The 20,172-nt window shown below is 45.0% G+C and overlaps 1 protein-coding gene across 1 annotated transcript in view; it reads right to left on the bottom strand.

The window, feature by feature from the left end:
* Positions 1-19,961, bottom strand: part of LOC116361498 (E3 ubiquitin-protein ligase MARCH7-like) — a 43,924-nt gene extending 23,963 nt beyond the window's left edge. Inside the window, exons 1-3 of the mRNA XM_031815966.1 lie at positions 19,112-19,961; positions 12,086-12,136; positions 11,900-11,973 (exon numbers count right to left, since the gene is read on the bottom strand). Of these exons, the coding sequence (XP_031671826.1) occupies positions 11,900-11,973; positions 12,086-12,136; positions 19,112-19,198 (212 nt within the window). The 5' untranslated portion in view covers positions 19,199-19,961. The remainder of the gene's footprint in view (positions 1-11,899; positions 11,974-12,085; positions 12,137-19,111) is intronic.
* Positions 19,962-20,172: the final 211 nt, after the last annotated feature.

Genomic DNA, 20,172 nt, shown 5'->3' with positions numbered 1-20,172 from the left:
ATGGAGAGAATTACATCAATCCTGCAACATAGACAACACCTATAAGTGTGAAGGTGTCTGGTCAGAGTTCCTGACATATCGTACGGGTCTTACCCTGTCATTAGGTCTACGTGGGGAACTGACATGGAGAGAATTACATCAATCCTGCAACATAGACAACACCTATAAGTGTGAAGGTGTCTGGTCAGAGTTCCTGACATATCGTACGGGTCTTACCCTGTCATTAGGTCTACGTGGGGAACTGACATGGAGAGAATTACATCAATCCTGCAACATAGACAACACCTATAAGTGTGAAGGTGTCTGGTCAGAGTTCCTGACATATCGTACGGGTCTTACCCTGTCATTAGGTCTATGTGGGGAACTGACATGGAGAGAATTACATCAATCCTGCAACATAGACAACACCTATAAGTGTGAAGGTGTCTGGTCAGAGTTCCTGACATATCGTACGGGTCTTACCCTGTCATTAGGTCTACGTGGGGAACTGACATGGAGAGAATTACATCAATCCTGCAACATAGACAACACCTATAAGTGTGAAGGTGTCTGGTCAGAGTTCCTGACATATCGTACGGGTCTTACCCTGTCATTAGGTCTACGTGGGGAACTGACATGGAGAGAATTACATCAATCCTGCAACATAGACAACACCTATAAGTGTGAAGGTGTCTGGTCAGAGTTCCTGACATATCGTACGGGTCTTACCCTGTCATTAGGTCTACGTGGGGAACTGACATGGAGAGAATTACATCAATCCTGCAACATAGACAACACCTATAAGTGTGAAGGTGTCTGGTCAGAGTTCCTGACATATCGTACGGGTCTTACCCTGTCATTAGGTCTACGTGGGGAACTGACATGGAGAGAATTACATCAATCCTGCAACATAGACAACACCTATAAGTGTGAAGGTGTCTGGTCAGAGTTCCTGACATATCGTACGGGTCTTACCCTGTCATTAGGTCTACGTGGGGAACTGACATGGAGAGAATTACATCAATCCTGCAACATAGACAACACCTATAAGTGTGAAGGTGTCTGGTCAGAGTTCCTGACATATCGTACGGGTCTTACCCTGTCATTAGGTCTACGTGGGGAACTGACATGGAGAGAATTACATCAATCCTGCAACATAGACAACACCTATAAGTGTGAAGGTGTCTGGTCAGAGTTCCTGACATATCGTACGGGTCTTACCCTGTCATTAGGTCTACGTGGGGAACTGACATGGAGAGAATTACATCAATCCTGCAACATAGACAACACCTATAAGTGTGAAGGTGTCTGGTCAGAGTTCCTGACATATCGTACGGGTCTTACCCTGTCATTAGGTCTACGTGGGGAACTGACATGGAGAGAATTACATCAATCCTGCAACATAGACAACACCTATAAGTGTGAAGGTGTCTGGTCAGAGTTCCTGACATATCGTACGGGTCTTACCCTGTCATTAGGTCTATGTGGGGAACTGACATGGAGAGAATTACATCAATCCTGCAACATAGACAACACCTATAAGTGTGAAGGTGTCTGGTCAGAGTTCCTGACATATCGTACGGGTCTTACCCTGTCATTAGGTCTACGTGGGGAACTGACATGGAGAGAATTACATCAATCCTGCAACATAGACAACACCTATAAGTGTGAAGGTGTCTGGTCAGAGTTCCTGACATATCGTACGGGTCTTACCCTGTCATTAGGTCTACGTGGGGAACTGACATGGAGAGAATTACATCAATCCTGCAACATAGACAACACCTATAAGTGTGAAGGTGTCTGGTCAGAGTTCCTGACATATCGTACGGGTCTTATCCTGTCATTAGGTCTACGTGGGGAACTGACATGGAGAGAATTACATCAATCCTGCAACATAGACAACACCTATAAGTGTGAAGGTGTCTGGTCAGAGTTCCTGACATATCGTACGGGTCTTATCCTGTCATTAGGTCTACGTGGGGAACTGACATGGAGAGAATTACATCAATCCTGCAACATAGACAACACCTATAAGTGTGAAGGTGTCTGGTCAGAGTTCCTGACATATCGTACGGGTCTTACCCTGTCATTAGGTCTATGTGGGGAACTGACATGGAGAGAATTACATCAATCCTGCAACATAGACAACACCTATAAGTGTGAAGGTGTCTGGTCAGAGTTCCTGACATATCGTACGGGTCTTACCCTGTCATTAGGTCTATGTGGGGAACTGACATGGAGAGAATTACATCAATCCTGCAACATAGACAACACCTATAAGTGTGAAGGTGTCTGGTCAGAGTTCCTGACATATCGTACGGGTCTTACCCTGTCATTAGGTCTACGTGGGGAACTGACATGGAGAGAATTACATCAATCCTGCAACATAGACAACACCTATAAGTGTGAAGGTGTCTGGTCAGAGTTCCTGACATATCGTACGGGTCTTACCCTGTCATTAGGTCTACGTGGGGAACTGACATGGAGAGAATTACATCAATCCTGCAACATAGACAACACCTATAAGTGTGAAGGTGTCTGGTCAGAGTTCCTGACATATCGTACGGGTCTTACCCTGTCATTAGGTCTACGTGGGGAACTGACATGGAGAGAATTACATCAATCCTGCAACATAGACAACACCTATAAGTGTGAAGGTGTCTGGTCAGAGTTCCTGACATATCGTACGGGTCTTACCCTGTCATTAGGTCTACGTGGGGAACTGACATGGAGAGAATTACATCAATCCTGCAACATAGACAACACCTATAAGTGTGAAGGTGTCTGGTCAGAGTTCCTGACATATCGTACGGGTCTTACCCTGTCATTAGGTCTACGTGGGGAACTGACATGGAGAGAATTACATCAATCCTGCAACATAGACAACACCTATAAGTGTGAAGGTGTCTGGTCTGAGTTCCTGACATATCGTACGGGTCTTACCCTGTCATTAGGTCTACGTGGGGAACTGACATGGAGAGAATTACATCAATCCTGCAACATAGACAACACCTATAAGTGTGAAGGTGTCTGGTCAGAGTTCCTGACATATCGTACGGGTCTTACCCTGTCATTAGGTCTATGTGGGGAACTGACATGGAGAGAATTACATCAATCCTGCAACATAGACAACACCTATAAGTGTGAAGGTGTCTGGTCAGAGTTCCTGACATATCGTACGGGTCTTACCCTGTCATTAGGTCTACGTGGGGAACTGACATGGAGAGAATTACATCAATCCTGCAACATAGACAACACCTATAAGTGTGAAGGTGTCTGGTCAGAGTTCCTGACATATCGTACGGGTCTTACCCTGTCATTAGGTCTACGTGGGGAACTGACATGGAGAGAATTACATCAACCCTGCAACATAGACAACACCTATAAGTGTGAAGGTGTCTGGTCAGAGTTCCTGACATATCGTACGGGTCTTACCCTGTCATTAGGTCTACGTGGGGAACTGACATGGAGAGAATTACATCAATCCTGCAGCATAGACAACACCTATAAGTGTGAAGGTGTCTGGTCAGAGTTCCTGACATATCGTACGGGTCTTACCCTGTCATTAGGTCTACGTGGGGAACTGACATGGAGAGAATTACATCAATCCTGCAACATAGACAACACCTATAAGTGTGAAGGTGTCTGGTCAGAGTTCCTGACATATCGTACGGGTCTTACCCTGTCATTAGGTCTACGTGGGGAACTGACATGGAGAGAATTACATCAATCCTGCAACATAGACAACACCTATAAGTGTGAAGGTGTCTGGTCAGAGTTCCTGACATATCGTACGGGTCTTACCCTGTCATTAGGTCTACGTGGGGAACTGACATGGAGAGAATTACATCAATCCTGCAACATAGACAACACCTATAAGTGTGAAGGTGTCTGGTCAGAGTTCCTGACATATCGTACGGGTCTTACCCTGTCATTAGGTCTACGTGGGGAACTGACATGGAGAGAATTACATCAATCCTGCAACATAGACAACACCTATAAGTGTGAAGGTGTCTGGTCAGAGTTCCTGACATATCGTACGGGTCTTACCCTGTCATTAGGTCTACGTGGGGAACTGACATGGAGAGAATTACATCAATCCTGCAACATAGACAACACCTATAAGTGTGAAGGTGTCTGGTCAGAGTTCCTGACATATCGTACGGGTCTTACCCTGTCATTAGGTCTACGTGGGGAACTGACATGGAGAGAATTACATCAATCCTGCAACATAGACAACACCTATAAGTGTGAAGGTGTCTGGTCAGAGTTCCTGACATATCGTACGGGTCTTACCCTGTCATTAGGTCTATGTGGGGAACTGACATGGAGAGAATTACATCAATCCTGCAACATAGACAACACCTATAAGTGTGAAGGTGTCTGGTCAGAGTTCCTGACATATCGTACGGGTCTTACCCTGTCATTAGGTCTACGTGGGGAACTGACATGGAGAGAATTACATCAATCCTGCAACATAGACAACACCTATAAGTGTGAAGGTGTCTGGTCAGAGTTCCTGACATATCGTACGGGTCTTACCCTGTCATTAGGTCTACGTGGGGAACTGACATGGAGAGAATTACATCAATCCTGCAACATAGACAACACCTATAAGTGTGAAGGTGTCTGGTCAGAGTTCCTGACATATCGTACGGGTCTTACCCTGTCATTAGGTCTACGTGGGGAACTGACATGGAGAGAATTACATCAATCCTGCAGCATAGACAACACCTATAAGTGTGAAGGTGTCTGGTCAGAGTTCCTGACATATCGTACGGGTCTTACCCTGTCATTAGGTCTATGTGGGGAACTGACATGGAGAGAATTACATCAATCCTGCAACATAGACAACACCTATAAGTGTGAAGGTGTCTGGTCAGAGTTCCTGACATATCGTACGGGTCTTACCCTGTCATTAGGTCTACGTGGGGAACTGACATGGAGAGAATTACATCAATCCTGCAACATAGACAACACCTATAAGTGTGAAGGTGTCTGGTCAGAGTTCCTGACATATCGTACGGGTCTTACCCTGTCATTAGGTCTACGTGGGGAACTGACATGGAGAGAATTACATCAATCCTGCAACATAGACAACACCTATAAGTGTGAAGGTGTCTGGTCAGAGTTCCTGACATATCGTACGGGTCTTACCCTGTCATTAGGTCTATGTGGGGAACTGACATGGAGAGAATTACATCAATCCTGCAACATAGACAACACCTATAAGTGTGAAGGTGTCTGGTCAGAGTTCCTGACATATCGTACGGGTCTTACCCTGTCATTAGGTCTACGTGGGGAACTGACATGGAGAGAATTACATCAATCCTGCAACATAGACAACACCTATAAGTGTGAAGGTGTCTGGTCAGAGTTCCTGACATATCGTACGGGTCTTACCCTGTCATTAGGTCTACGTGGGGAACTGACATGGAGAGAATTACATCAATCCTGCAACATAGACAACACCTATAAGTGTGAAGGTGTCTGGTCAGAGTTCCTGACATATCGTACGGGTCTTACCCTGTCATTAGGTCTACGTGGGGAACTGACATGGAGAGAATTACATCAATCCTGCAACATAGACAACACCTATAAGTGTGAAGGTGTCTGGTCAGAGTTCCTGACATATCGTACGGGTCTTACCCTGTCATTAGGTCTACGTGGGGAACTGACATGGAGAGAATTACATCAATCCTGCAACATAGACAACACCTATAAGTGTGAAGGTGTCTGGTCAGAGTTCCTGACATATCGTACGGGTCTTACCCTGTCATTAGGTCTACGTGGGGAACTGACATGGAGAGAATTACATCAATCCTGCAACATAGACAACACCTATAAGTGTGAAGGTGTCTGGTCAGAGTTCCTGACATATCGTACGGGTCTTACCCTGTCATTAGGTCTACGTGGGGAACTGACATGGAGAGAATTACATCAACCCTGCAACATAGACAACACCTATAAGTGTGAAGGTGTCTGGTCAGAGTTCCTGACATATCGTACGGGTCTTATCCTGTCATTAGGTCTACGTGGGGAACTGACATGGAGAGAATTACATCAATCCTGCAACATAGACAACACCTATAAGTGTGAAGGTGTCTGGTCAGAGTTCCTGACATATCGTACGGGTCTTACCCTGTCATTAGGTCTACGTGGGGAACTGACATGGAGAGAATTACATCAATCCTGCAACATAGACAACACCTATAAGTGTGAAGGTGTCTGGTCAGAGTTCCTGACATATCGTACGGGTCTTACCCTGTCATTAGGTCTACGTGGGGAACTGACATGGAGAGAATTACATCAATCCTGCAACATAGACAACACCTATAAGTGTGAAGGTGTCTGGTCAGAGTTCCTGACATATCGTACGGGTCTTACCCTGTCATTAGGTCTACGTGGGGAACTGACATGGAGAGAATTACATCAATCCTGCAACATAGACAACACCTATAAGTGTGAAGGTGTCTGGTCAGAGTTCCTGACATATCGTACGGGTCTTACCCTGTCATTAGGTCTACGTGGGGAACTGACATGGAGAGAATTACATCAATCCTGCAACATAGACAACACCTATAAGTGTGAAGGTGTCTGGTCAGAGTTCCTGACATATCGTACGGGTCTTACCCTGTCATTAGGTCTATGTGGGGAACTGACATGGAGAGAATTACATCAATCCTGCAACATAGACAACACCTATAAGTGTGAAGGTGTCTGGTCAGAGTTCCTGACATATCGTACGGGTCTTACCCTGTCATTAGGTCTACGTGGGGAACTGACATGGAGAGAATTACATCAATCCTGCAACATAGACAACACCTATAAGTGTGAAGGTGTCTGGTCAGAGTTCCTGACATATCGTACGGGTCTTACCCTGTCATTAGGTCTACGTGGGGAACTGACATGGAGAGAATTACATCAATCCTGCAACATAGACAACACCTATAAGTGTGAAGGTGTCTGGTCAGAGTTCCTGACATATCGTACGGGTCTTACCCTGTCATTAGGTCTACGTGGGGAACTGACATGGAGAGAATTACATCAATCCTGCAACATAGACAACACCTATAAGTGTGAAGGTGTCTGGTCAGAGTTCCTGACATATCGTACGGGTCTTACCCTGTCATTAGGTCTATGTGGGGAACTGACATGGAGAGAATTACATCAATCCTGCAACATAGACAACACCTATAAGTGTGAAGGTGTCTGGTCAGAGTTCCTGACATATCGTACGGGTCTTACCCTGTCATTAGGTCTACGTGGGGAACTGACATGGAGAGAATTACATCAATCCTGCAACATAGACAACACCTATAAGTGTGAAGGTGTCTGGTCAGAGTTCCTGACATATCGTACGGGTCTTACCCTGTCATTAGGTCTACGTGGGGAACTGACATGGAGAGAATTACATCAATCCTGCAACATAGACAACACCTATAAGTGTGAAGGTGTCTGGTCAGAGTTCCTGCCATATCGTACGGGTCTTACCCTGTCATTAGGTCTACGTGGGGAACTGACATGGAGAGAATTACATCAATCCTGCAACATAGACAACACCTATAAGTGTGAAGGTGTCTGGTCAGAGTTCCTGACATATCGTACGGGTCTTACCCTGTCATTAGGTCTACGTGGGGAACTGACATGGAGAGAATTACATCAATCCTGCAACATAGACAACACCTATAAGTGTGAAGGTGTCTGGTCAGAGTTCCTGACATATCGTACGGGTCTTACCCTGTCATTAGGTCTACGTGGGGAACTGACATGGAGAGAATTACATCAATCCTGCAACATAGACAACACCTATAAGTGTGAAGGTGTCTGGTCAGAGTTCCTGACATATCGTACGGGTCTTACCCTGTCATTAGGTCTACGTGGGGAACTGACATGGAGAGAATTACATCAATCCTGCAACATAGACAACACCTATAAGTGTGAAGGTGTCTGGTCAGAGTTCCTGACATATCGTACGGGTCTTACCCTGTCATTAGGTCTACGTGGGGAACTGACATGGAGAGAATTACATCAATCCTGCAACATAGACAACACCTATAAGTGTGAAGGTGTCTGGTCAGAGTTCCTGACATATCGTACGGGTCTTACCCTGTCATTAGGTCTACGTGGGGAACTGACATGGAGAGAATTACATCAATCCTGCAACATAGACAACACCTATAAGTGTGAAGGTGTCTGGTCAGAGTTCCTGACATATCGTACGGGTCTTACCCTGTCATTAGGTCTATGTGGGGAACTGACATGGAGAGAATTACATCAATCCTGCAACATAGACAACACCTATAAGTGTGAAGGTGTCTGGTCAGAGTTCCTGACATATCGTACGGGTCTTACCCTGTCATTAGGTCTATGTGGGGAACTGACATGGAGAGAATTACATCAATCCTGCAACATAGACAACACCTATAAGTGTGAAGGTGTCTGGTCAGAGTTCCTGACATATCGTACGGGTCTTACCCTGTCATTAGGTCTACGTGGGGAACTGACATGGAGAGAATTACATCAATCCTGCAACATAGACAACACCTATAAGTGTGAAGGTGTCTGGTCAGAGTTCCTGACATATCGTACGGGTCTTACCCTGTCATTAGGTCTACGTGGGGAACTGACATGGAGAGAATTACATCAATCCTGCAACATAGACAACACCTATAAGTGTGAAGGTGTCTGGTCAGAGTTCCTGACATATCGTACGGGTCTTACCCTGTCATTAGGTCTACGTGGGGAACTGACATGGAGAGAATTACATCAATCCTGCAACATAGACAACACCTATAAGTGTGAAGGTGTCTGGTCAGAGTTCCTGACATATCGTACGGGTCTTACCCTGTCATTAGGTCTATATGGGGAACTGACATGGAGAGAATTACATCAATCCTGCAACATAGACAACACCTATAAGTGTGAAGGTGTCTGGTCAGAGTTCCTGACATATCGTACGGGTCTTACCCTGTCATTAGGTCTATGTGGGGAACTGACATGGAGAGAATTACATCAATCCTGCAACATAGACAACACCTATAAGTGTGAAGGTGTCTGGTCAGAGTTCCTGACATATCGTACGGGTCTTACCCTGTCATTAGGTCTACGTGGGGAACTGACATGGAGAGAATTACATCAATCCTGCAACATAGACAACACCTATAAGTGTGAAGGTGTCTGGTCAGAGTTCCTGACATATCGTACGGGTCTTACCCTGTCATTAGGTCTACGTGGGGAACTGACATGGAGAGAATTACATCAATCCTGCAACATAGACAACACCTATAAGTGTGAAGGTGTCTGGTCAGAGTTCCTGACATATCGTACGGGTCTTACCCTGTCATTAGGTCTACGTGGGGAACTGACATGGAGAGAATTACATCAATCCTGCAACATAGACAACACCTATAAGTGTGAAGGTGTCTGGTCAGAGTTCCTGACATATCGTACGGGTCTTACCCTGTCATTAGGTCTACGTGGGGAACTGACATGGAGAGAATTACATCAATCCTGCAACATAGACAACACCTATAAGTGTGAAGGTGTCTGGTCAGAGTTCCTGACATATCGTACGGGTCTTACCCTGTCATTAGGTCTATGTGGGGAACTGACATGGAGAGAATTACATCAATCCTGCAACATAGACAACACCTATAAGTGTGAAGGTGTCTGGTCAGAGTTCCTGCCATATCGTACGGGTCTTACCCTGTCATTAGGTCTACGTTGGGAACTGACATGGAGAGAATTACATCAATCCTGCAACATAGACAACACCTATAAGTGTGAAGGTGTCTGGTCAGAGTTCCTGACATATCGTACGGGTCTTACCCTGTCATTAGGTCTACGTGGGGAACTGACATGGAGAGAATTACATCAATCCTGCAACATAGACAACACCTATAAGTGTGAAGGTGTCTGGTCAGAGTTCCTGCCATATCGTACGGGTCTTACCCTGTCATTAGGTCTACGTGGGGAACTGACATGGAGAGAATTACATCAATCCTGCAACATAGACAACACCTATAAGTGTGAAGGTGTCTGGTCAGGGTTCCTGACATATCGTACGGGTCTTACCCTGTCATTAGGTCTAGGTGGGGAACTGACATGGAGAGAATTACATCAATCCTGCAACATAGACAACACCTATAAGTGTGAAGGTGTCTGGTCAGAGTTCCTGACATATCGTACGGGTCTTACCCTGTCATTAGGTCTACGTGGGGAACTGACATGGAGAGAATTACATCAATCCTGCAACATAGACAACACCTATAAGTGTGAAGGTGTCTGGTCAGAGTTCCTGACATATCGTACGGGTCTTACCCTGTCATTAGGTCTACGTGGGGAACTGACATGGAGAGAATTACATCAATCCTGCAACATAGACAACACCTATAAGTGTGAAGGTGTCTGGTCAGAGTTCCTGACATATCGTACGGGTCTTACCCTGTCATTAGGTCTACGTGGGGAACTGACATGGAGAGAATTACATCAATCCTGCAACATAGACAACACCTATAAGTGTGAAGGTGTCTGGTCAGAGTTCCTGACATATCGTACGGGTCTTACCCTGTCATTAGGTCTACGTGGGGAACTGACATGGAGAGAATTACATCAATCCTGCAACATAGACAACACCTATAAGTGTGAAGGTGTCTGGTCAGAGTTCCTGCCATATCGTACGGGTCTTACCCTGTCATTAGGTCTACGTGGGGAACTGACATGGAGAGAATTACATCAATCCTGCAACATAGACAACACCTATAAGTGTGAAGGTGTCTGGTCAGAGTTCCTGACATATCGTACGGGTCTTACCCTGTCATTAGGTCTACGTGGGGAACTGACATGGAGAGAATTACATCAATCCTGCAACATAGACAACACCTATAAGTGTGAAGGTGTCTGGTCAGAGTTCCTGACATATCGTACGGGTCTTACCCTGTCATTAGGTCTACGTGGGGAACTGACATGGAGAGAATTACATCAATCCTGCAACATAGACAACACCTATAAGTGTGAAGGTGTCTGGTCAGAGTTCCTGACATATCGTACGGGTCTTACCCTGTCATTAGGTCTATGTGGGGAACTGACATGGAGAGAATTACATCAATCCTGCAACATAGACAACACCTATAAGTGTGAAGGTGTCTGGTCAGAGTTCCTGACATATCGTACGGGTCTTACCCTGTCATTAGGTCTATGTGGGGAACTGACATGGAGAGAATTACATCAATCCTGCAACATAGACAACACCTATAAGTGTGAAGGTGTCTGGTCAGAGTTCCTGACATATCGTACGGGTCTTACCCTGTCATTAGGTCTACGTGGGGAACTGACATGGAGAGAATTACATCAATCCTGCAACATAGACAACACCTATAAGTGTGAAGGTGTCTGGTCAGAGTTCCTGACATATCGTACGGGTCTTACCCTGTCATTAGGTCTACGTGGGGAACTGACATGGAGAGAATTACATCAATCCTGCAACATAGACAACACCTATAAGTGTGAAGGTGTCTGGTCAGAGTTCCTGACATATCGTACGGGTCTTACCCGGTCAGAGTTCCTGACATATCGTACGGGTCTTACCCGGTCAGAGTTCCTGACATATCGTACGGGTCTTACCATGTCATTTATGGGCTTTTTGTTTGTTTCTGTTGTTTTTGTGTGGCTTAATCTAAATTGTATACGTATTCAGACTCTTGGAATATTTGCTCCATACAGCCCAAATCGAACCTGAACATGTGACTGACTACGCTCCTTAGTAAAGACAGAGAAGATATGTTGTGTATGTATGGTACGTGTTCTTTATGGGCTCTTTAATAAAACGTTTTGGGGAAATGTGTCGTTCAGTACAAACCGTTCCGCAACTTAGCAAACGTTCAAGCCAACTGAAGGCACCGCTGGGTAACAGTCTCACCTGCAGATGTCCTGAGAGGAGGGAGTTGTCCTGGAAACACTGCCAGGAGCCAATCCTGTTGTAGAACTGCTGGCCTGGAACAACCAATCACAGCACACTCCTTCACTTCAACAACCAATCACAGCACACGTCTTCACCTCTAACCAATCAGCAGTGACTGCTGTCAACCAATCAACCAATCAATACCTTCAAGATGTTGCTGGATCGACTGCCTGACCGACCTGGACCTTTAATACTCTGTAGAGAGAGAAAGAGGGAGAGAGACGACAGAGAGAAGATATATATATCTATATCTAGTATGTTCTGCACGGCAGTATGTATAGATTGAAGATAGACACAGTTTAATATCAGACTGTATATCTAGTATGTTCTGCACGGCAGTATGTATAGATTGAAGATAGACACAGTTTAATATCAGACTGTATATCTAGTATGTTCTGCACGGCAGTATGTATAGATTGAAGATAGACACAGTTTAATATCAGACTGTATATCTAGTATGTTCTGCACGGCAGTATGTATAGATTGACAACATCTGGTAATCTCTCTCAACTCCAAAATACATGCATATAGGTTCCACTTTCAGAGGTACATCTTTTACAGTCAGGAGAAATGTCTGTATTCAGAGGTACATCTTTTACAGTCAGGAGAAATGTCTGTATTCAGAGGTATAGATTTTACAGTCAGGAGAAATGTCTGTATTCAGAGGTACATCTTTTACAGTCAGGAGAAATGTCTGTATTCAGAGGTACATCTTTTACAGTCAGGAGAAATGTCTGTATTCAGAGGTATAGATTTTACAGTCAGGAGAAATGTCTGTATTCAGAGGTATAGATTTTACAGTCAGGAGAAATGTCTGTATTCAGAGGTACATCTTTTACAGTCAGGAGAAATGTCTGTATTCAGAGGTACATCTTTTACAGTCAGGAGAAATGTCTGTATTCATTCTGAAGTCTCACTCCTCTACTCTAAAAATGTGTAATTAGATTCTTTAATTTTCACATTAGTAGAGGAGCAGTATACCCTGTTGCAAACAGTTTGACCTCTTTCAAAATAAATTATAAAATAGTTTGACAACCCTGTTTGTAAGCTTTTAAGTTGGATGTGTCATGATATGGTGGGTTTGCAAAACGGGTCAACTTTCAGCACCTCTATGTCCTAAATGGATGGAAGGTTTTGTTGAAATCAAAAGGAATGCTGTCAAAAAGGAATTGAATTCAAATAGATTTACCCTCAGGACTGAGAGCCAACACACACTACTGGGTATAGATAGGATGTTATAGAATAACCCTCCCCTCAGGACTGAGAGCCAACACACACTACTGGGTACAGATAGGAATATATAGAATAACCCTCCCTCCCCTCAGGACAGAGAGCCAACACACACTACTGGGTATAGATAGGAATATATAGAATAACCCTCCCCTCAGGACTGAGAGCCAACACACACTACTGGGTATAGATAGGAAGTTATAGAATAACCCTCCCTCCCCTCAGGACAGAGAGCCAACACACACTACTGGGTATAGATAGGATGTTATAGAATAACCCTCCCCTCAGGACAGAGAGCGAACACACACTACTGGGTATAGATAGGAATATATAGAATAACCCTCCCTCCCCTCAGGACAGAGAGCCAACACACACTACTGGGTATAGATAGGAAGTTATAGAATAACCCTCCCCTCAGGACAGAGAGCGAACACACACTACTGGGTATAGATAGGAATATATAGAATAACCCTCCCCTCAGGACAGAGAGCCAACACATACTACTGGGTATAGATAGGATGTTATAGAATAACCCTCCCCTCAGGACAGAGAGCGAACACACACTACTGGGTATAGATAGGAATATATAGAATAACCCTCCCTCCCCTCAGGACAGAGAGCCAACACACACTACTGGGTACAGATAGGAATATATAGAATAACCCTCCCCTCAGGACTGAGAGCCAACACATACTACTGGGTATAGATAGGAATATATAGAATAACCCTCCCCTCAGGACAGAGAGCCAACACACACTACTGGGTATAGATAGGAATATATAGAATAACCCTCCCCTCAGGACAGAGAGCCAACACATACTACTGGGTATAGATAGGAATATATAGAATAACCCTCCCTCCCCTCAGGACAGAGAGCCAACACACACTACTGGGTATAGATAGGATGTTATAGAATAACCCTCCCCTCAGGACAGAGAGCGAACACACACTACTGGGTATAGATAGGAATATATAGAATAACCCTCCCCTCAGGACAGAGAGCCAACACATACTACTGGGTATAGATAGGAATATATAGAATAACCCTCCCTCCCCTCAGGACAGAGAGCCAACACACACTACTGGGTACAGATAGGAATATATAGAATAACCCTCCCCTCAGGACTGAGAGCCAACACATACTACTGGGTATAGATAGGAATATATAGAATAACCCTCCCCTCAGGACAGAGAGCCAACACACACTACTGGGTATAGATAGGAATATATAGAATAACCCTCCCCTCAGGACAGAGAGCCAACACATACTACTGGGTATAGATAGGAATATATAGAATAACCCTCCCTCCCCTCAGGACAGAGAGCCAACACACACTACTGGGTATAGATAGGAAGTTATAGAATAACCCTCCCCTCAGGACAGAGAGCCAACACACACTACTGGGTATAGATAGGAATATATAGAATAACCCTCCCCTCAGGACAGAGAGCCAACACATACTACTGGGTATAGATAGGATGTTATAGAATAACCCTCCCCTCAGGACAGAGAGCGAACACACACTACTGGGTATAGATAGGAATATATAGAATAACCCTCCCTCCCCTCAGGACAGAGAGCCAACACACACTACTGGGTACAGATAGGAATATATAGAATAACCCTCCCCTCAGGACTGAGAGCCAACACATACTACTGGGTATAGATAGGCATATATAGAATAACCCTCCCCTCAGGACAGAGAGCGAACACACACTACTGGGTATAGATAGGAATATATAGAATAACCCTCCCCTCAGGACAGAGAGCCAACACATACTACTGGGTATAGATAGGATGTTATAGAATAACCCTCCCCTCAGGACAGAGAGCGAACACACACTACTGGGTATAGATAGGAATATATAGAATAACCCTCCCTCCCCTCAGGACAGAGAGCCAACACACACTACTGGGTACAGATAGGAATATATAGAATAACCCTCCCCTCAGGACTGAGAGCCAACACATACTACTGGGTATAGATAGGAATATATAGAATAACCCTCCCCTCAGGACAGAGAGCCAACACACACTACTGGGTATAGATAGGAATATATAGAATAACCCTCCCCTCAGGACAGAGAGCCAACACATACTACTGGGTATAGATAGGAATATATAGAATAACCCTCCCTCCCCTCAGGACAGAGAGCCAACACACACTACTGGGTATAGATAGGATGTTATAGAATAACCCTCCCCTCAGGACAGAGAGCGAACACACACTACTGGGTATAGATAGGAATATATAGAATAACCCTCCCCTCAGGACAGAGAGCCAACACATACTACTGGGTATAGATAGGAATATATAGAATAACCCTCCCTCCCCTCAGGACAGAGAGCCAACACACACTACTGGGTACAGATAGGAATATATAGAATAACCCTCCCCTCAGGACTGAGAGCCAACACATACTACTGGGTATAGATAGGAATATATAGAATAACCCTCCCCTCAGGACAGAGAGCCAACACACACTACTGGGTATAGATAGGAAGTTATAGAATAACCCTCCCTCCCCTCAGGACAGAGAGCCAACACACACTACTGGGTATAGATAGGAATATATAGAATAACCCTCCCCTCAGGACAGAGAGCCAACACATACTACTGGGTATAGATAGGAATATATAGAATAACCCTCCCTCCCCTCAGGACAGAGAGCCAACACACACTACTGGGTATAGATAGGAAGTTATAGAATAACCCTCCCCTCAGGACAGAGAGCCAACACACACTACTGGGTATAGATAGGAATATATAGAATAACCCTCCCCTCAGGACAGAGAGCCAACACATACTACTGGGTATAGATAGGATGTTATAGAATAACCCTCCCCTCAGGACAGAGAGCGAACACACACTACTGGGTATAGATAGGAATATATAGAATAACCCTCCCTCCCCTCAGGACAGAGAGCCAACACACACTACTGGGTACAGATAGGAATATATAGAATAACCCTCCCCTCAGGACTGAGAGCCAACACATACTACTGGGTATAGATAGGAATATATAGAATAACCCTCCCCTCAGGACAGAGAGCCAACACACACTACTGGGTATAGATAGGAATATATAGAATAACCCTCCCCTCAGGACAGAGAGCCAACACATACTACTGGGTATAGATAGGAATATATAGAATAACCCTCCCTCCCCTCAGGACAGAGAGCCAACACACACTATTGGGTATAGATAGGAAGTTATAGAATAACCCTCCCCTCAGGACAGAGAGCGAACACACACTACTGGGTATAGATAGGAATATATAGAATAACCCTCCCCTCAGGACAGAGAGCCAACACACACTACTGGGTATAGATAGGAATATATAGAATAACCCTCCCCTCAGGACAGAGAGCCAACACATACTACTGGGTATAGATAGGAATATATAGAATAACCCTCCCTCCCCTCAGGACAGAGAGCCAACACACACTACTGGGTATAGATAGGAAGTTATAGAATAACCCTCCCCTCAGGACAGAGAGCCAACACACACTACTGGGTATAGATAGGAATATATAGAATAACCCTCCCCTCAGGACAGAGAGCCAACACATACTACTGGGTATAGATAGGATGTTATAGAATAACCCTCCCCTCAGGACAGAGAGCGAACACACACTACTGGGTATAGATAGGAATATATAGAATAACCCTCCCTCCCCTCAGGACAGAGAGCCAACACACACTACTGGGTACAGATAGGAATATATAGAATAACCCTCCCCTCAGGACTGAGAGCCAACACATACTACTGGGTATAGATAGGCATATATAGAATAACCCTCCCCTCAGGACAGAGAGCGAACACACACTACTGGGTATAGATAGGAATATATAGAATAACCCTCCCCTCAGGACAGAGAGCCAACACATACTACTGGGTATAGATAGGATGTTATAGAATAACCCTCCCCTCAGGACAGAGAGCGAACACACACTACTGGGTATAGATAGGAATATATAGAATAACCCTCCCTCCCCTCAGGACAGAGAGCCAACACACACTACTGGGTACAGATAGGAATATATAGAATAACCCTCCCCTCAGGACTGAGAGCCAACACATACTACTGGGTATAGATAGGAATATATAGAATAACCCTCCCCTCAGGACAGAGAGCCAACACACACTACTGGGTATAGATAGGAATATATAGAATAACCCTCCCCTCAGGACAGAGAGCCAACACATACTACTGGGTATAGATAGGAATATATAGAATAACCCTCCCTCCCCTCAGGACAGAGAGCCAACACACACTACTGGGTATAGATAGGATGTTATAGAATAACCCTCCCCTCAGGACAGAGAGCGAACACACACTACTGGGTATAGATAGGAATATATAGAATAACCCTCCCCTCAGGACAGAGAGCCAACACATACTACTGGGTATAGATAGGAATATATAGAATAACCCTCCCTCCCCTCAGGACAGAGAGCCAACACACACTACTGGGTACAGATAGGAATATATAGAATAACCCTCCCCTCAGGACTGAGAGCCAACACATACTACTGGGTATAGATAGGAATATATAGAATAACCCTCCCCTCAGGACAGAGAGCCAACACACACTACTGGGTATAGATAGGAAGTTATAGAATAACCCTCCCTCCCCTCAGGACAGAGAGCCAACACACACTACTGGGTATAGATAGGAATATATAGAATAACCCTCCCCTCAGGACAGAGAGCCAACACATACTACTGGGTATAGATAGGAATATATAGAATAACCCTCCCTCCCCTCAGGACAGAGAGCCAACACACACTACTGGGTATAGATAGGAAGTTATAGAATAACCCTCCCCTCAGGACAGAGAGCCAACACACACTACTGGGTATAGATAGGAATATATAGAATAACCCTCCCCTCAGGACAGAGAGCCAACACATACTACTGGGTATAGATAGGATGTTATAGAATAACCCTCCCCTCAGGACAGAGAGCGAACACACACTACTGGGTATAGATAGGAATATATAGAATAACCCTCCCTCCCCTCAGGACAGAGAGCCAACACACACTACTGGGTACAGATAGGAATATATAGAATAACCCTCCCCTCAGGACTGAGAGCCAACACATACTACTGGGTATAGATAGGAATATATAGAATAACCCTCCCCTCAGGACAGAGAGCCAACACACACTACTGGGTATAGATAGGAATATATAGAATAACCCTCCCCTCAGGACAGAGAGCCAACACATACTACTGGGTATAGATAGGAATATATAGAATAACCCTCCCTCCCCTCAGGACAGAGAGCCAACACACACTATTGGGTATAGATAGGAAGTTATAGAATAACCCTCCCCTCAGGACAGAGAGCGAACACACACTACTGGGTATAGATAGGAATATATAGAATAACCCTCCCCTCAGGACAGAGAGCCAACACATACTACTGGGTATAGATAGGATGTTATAGAATAACCCTCCCCTCAGGACAGAGAGCGAACACACACTACTGGGTATAGATAGGAATATATAGAATAACCCTCCCCTCAGGACAGAGAGCCAACACATACTACTGGGTATAGATAGGATGTTATAGAATAACCCTCCCCTCAGGACAGAGAGCGAACACACACTACTGGGTATAGATAGGAATATATAGAATAACCCTCCCTCCCCTCAGGACAGAGAGCCAACACACACTACTGGGTACAGATAGGAATATATAGAATAACCCTCCCCTCAGGACTGAGAGCCAACACATACTACTGGGTATAGATAGGAATATATAGAATAACCCTCCCCTCAGGACAGAGAGCCAACACACACTACCCCCCCCCCCCACACACACACAGCAGAAAGGACCACAGTTCATTCAGAGAGCTCCACAGACTCTGTGTTCAGGTTAAGGTCAGGGCTAGGGGGTCAGAGGTTATAGGTCAGGGGCTTACCTCGGTTTTGTCTTTGGAGCGAGGGGCGCTCCGGCCGTTATTGGCCATCTCCCGAGCGGGGACCACGGAGATCTGCTGCACCGGCATCCTCACTGCGTTCCCAGATCTCTCCTCTCTCTGAACTCACTCCGTGTGTGTACAGCGGTAATCCACTCGGTGTTCCACAGGTCCGGAACTCGGAGAACAGAATAGCGGAATGGGATCAGGTCACTGTGGAAACGGACAGAAGGCTCTGGACAGCAGGGTGTCAGATCGTCATGCCAACTCAGAAGTCAACAACACCCCTCCACCCCCAGAGAGACGGAGAGAGGGAGGGAGAGAGAGATAATAGATGATCTGAAACAGCTGTGATGGTAACTGGGGAGAAACAGGTGAGTGTCTGGCTGAGGGGGAGGAGACTCAGGGTGCTGGGTCAATCAGCATATGGCCCATCAGGCTTAACGCTCAAATTAGCCTGACTACTGATAATCAGCTTACACACACTGGTTACCTAGCCCTTAAAACAAGCCCAGTCCTTCCAGTTTGATGCTCAGTCTAGTCCAAAACGATCTCACCCAAACCAGCAGCGTAGACAGACATTTGTTGGCGGGTGGGCCCTAACCCTAACCCCAACCCTAACCAGCAAATGACAATCAGATGATCTAGAATGACAATCCGATGATCTAGAATGACAACCAGATGATCTAGAATGACAACCAGATGATCTAGAATCACAACCACATGATCTAGAATGACAATCAGATGATCTAGAATGACAACCAGATGATCTAGAATGACAACCAGATGATCTAGAATGACAACCACATGATCTAGAATGACAACCACATGATCTAGAATGACAACCACATGATCTAGAATGACAACCACATGATCTAGAATGACAACCAGATGATCTAGAATGACAACCACATGATCTAGAATGACAACCACATGATCTAGAATGACAACCAGATGATCTAGAATGACAACCACATGATCTAGAATGACAACCACATGATCTAGAATGACAATCAGAGGATCTAGAATGACAATCAGATGATCTAGAATGACAATCAGATGAT

This window comes from Oncorhynchus kisutch, unplaced genomic scaffold (genome assembly GCF_002021735.2).
Source record: "Oncorhynchus kisutch isolate 150728-3 unplaced genomic scaffold, Okis_V2 scaffold719, whole genome shotgun sequence".
In the NCBI taxonomy this organism is placed as follows: Eukaryota; Metazoa; Chordata; class Actinopteri; order Salmoniformes; family Salmonidae; genus Oncorhynchus; species Oncorhynchus kisutch.
Note: the sequence above shows the minus strand (reverse complement) of the source record. Positions and strands in the feature narration are given on the sequence as shown.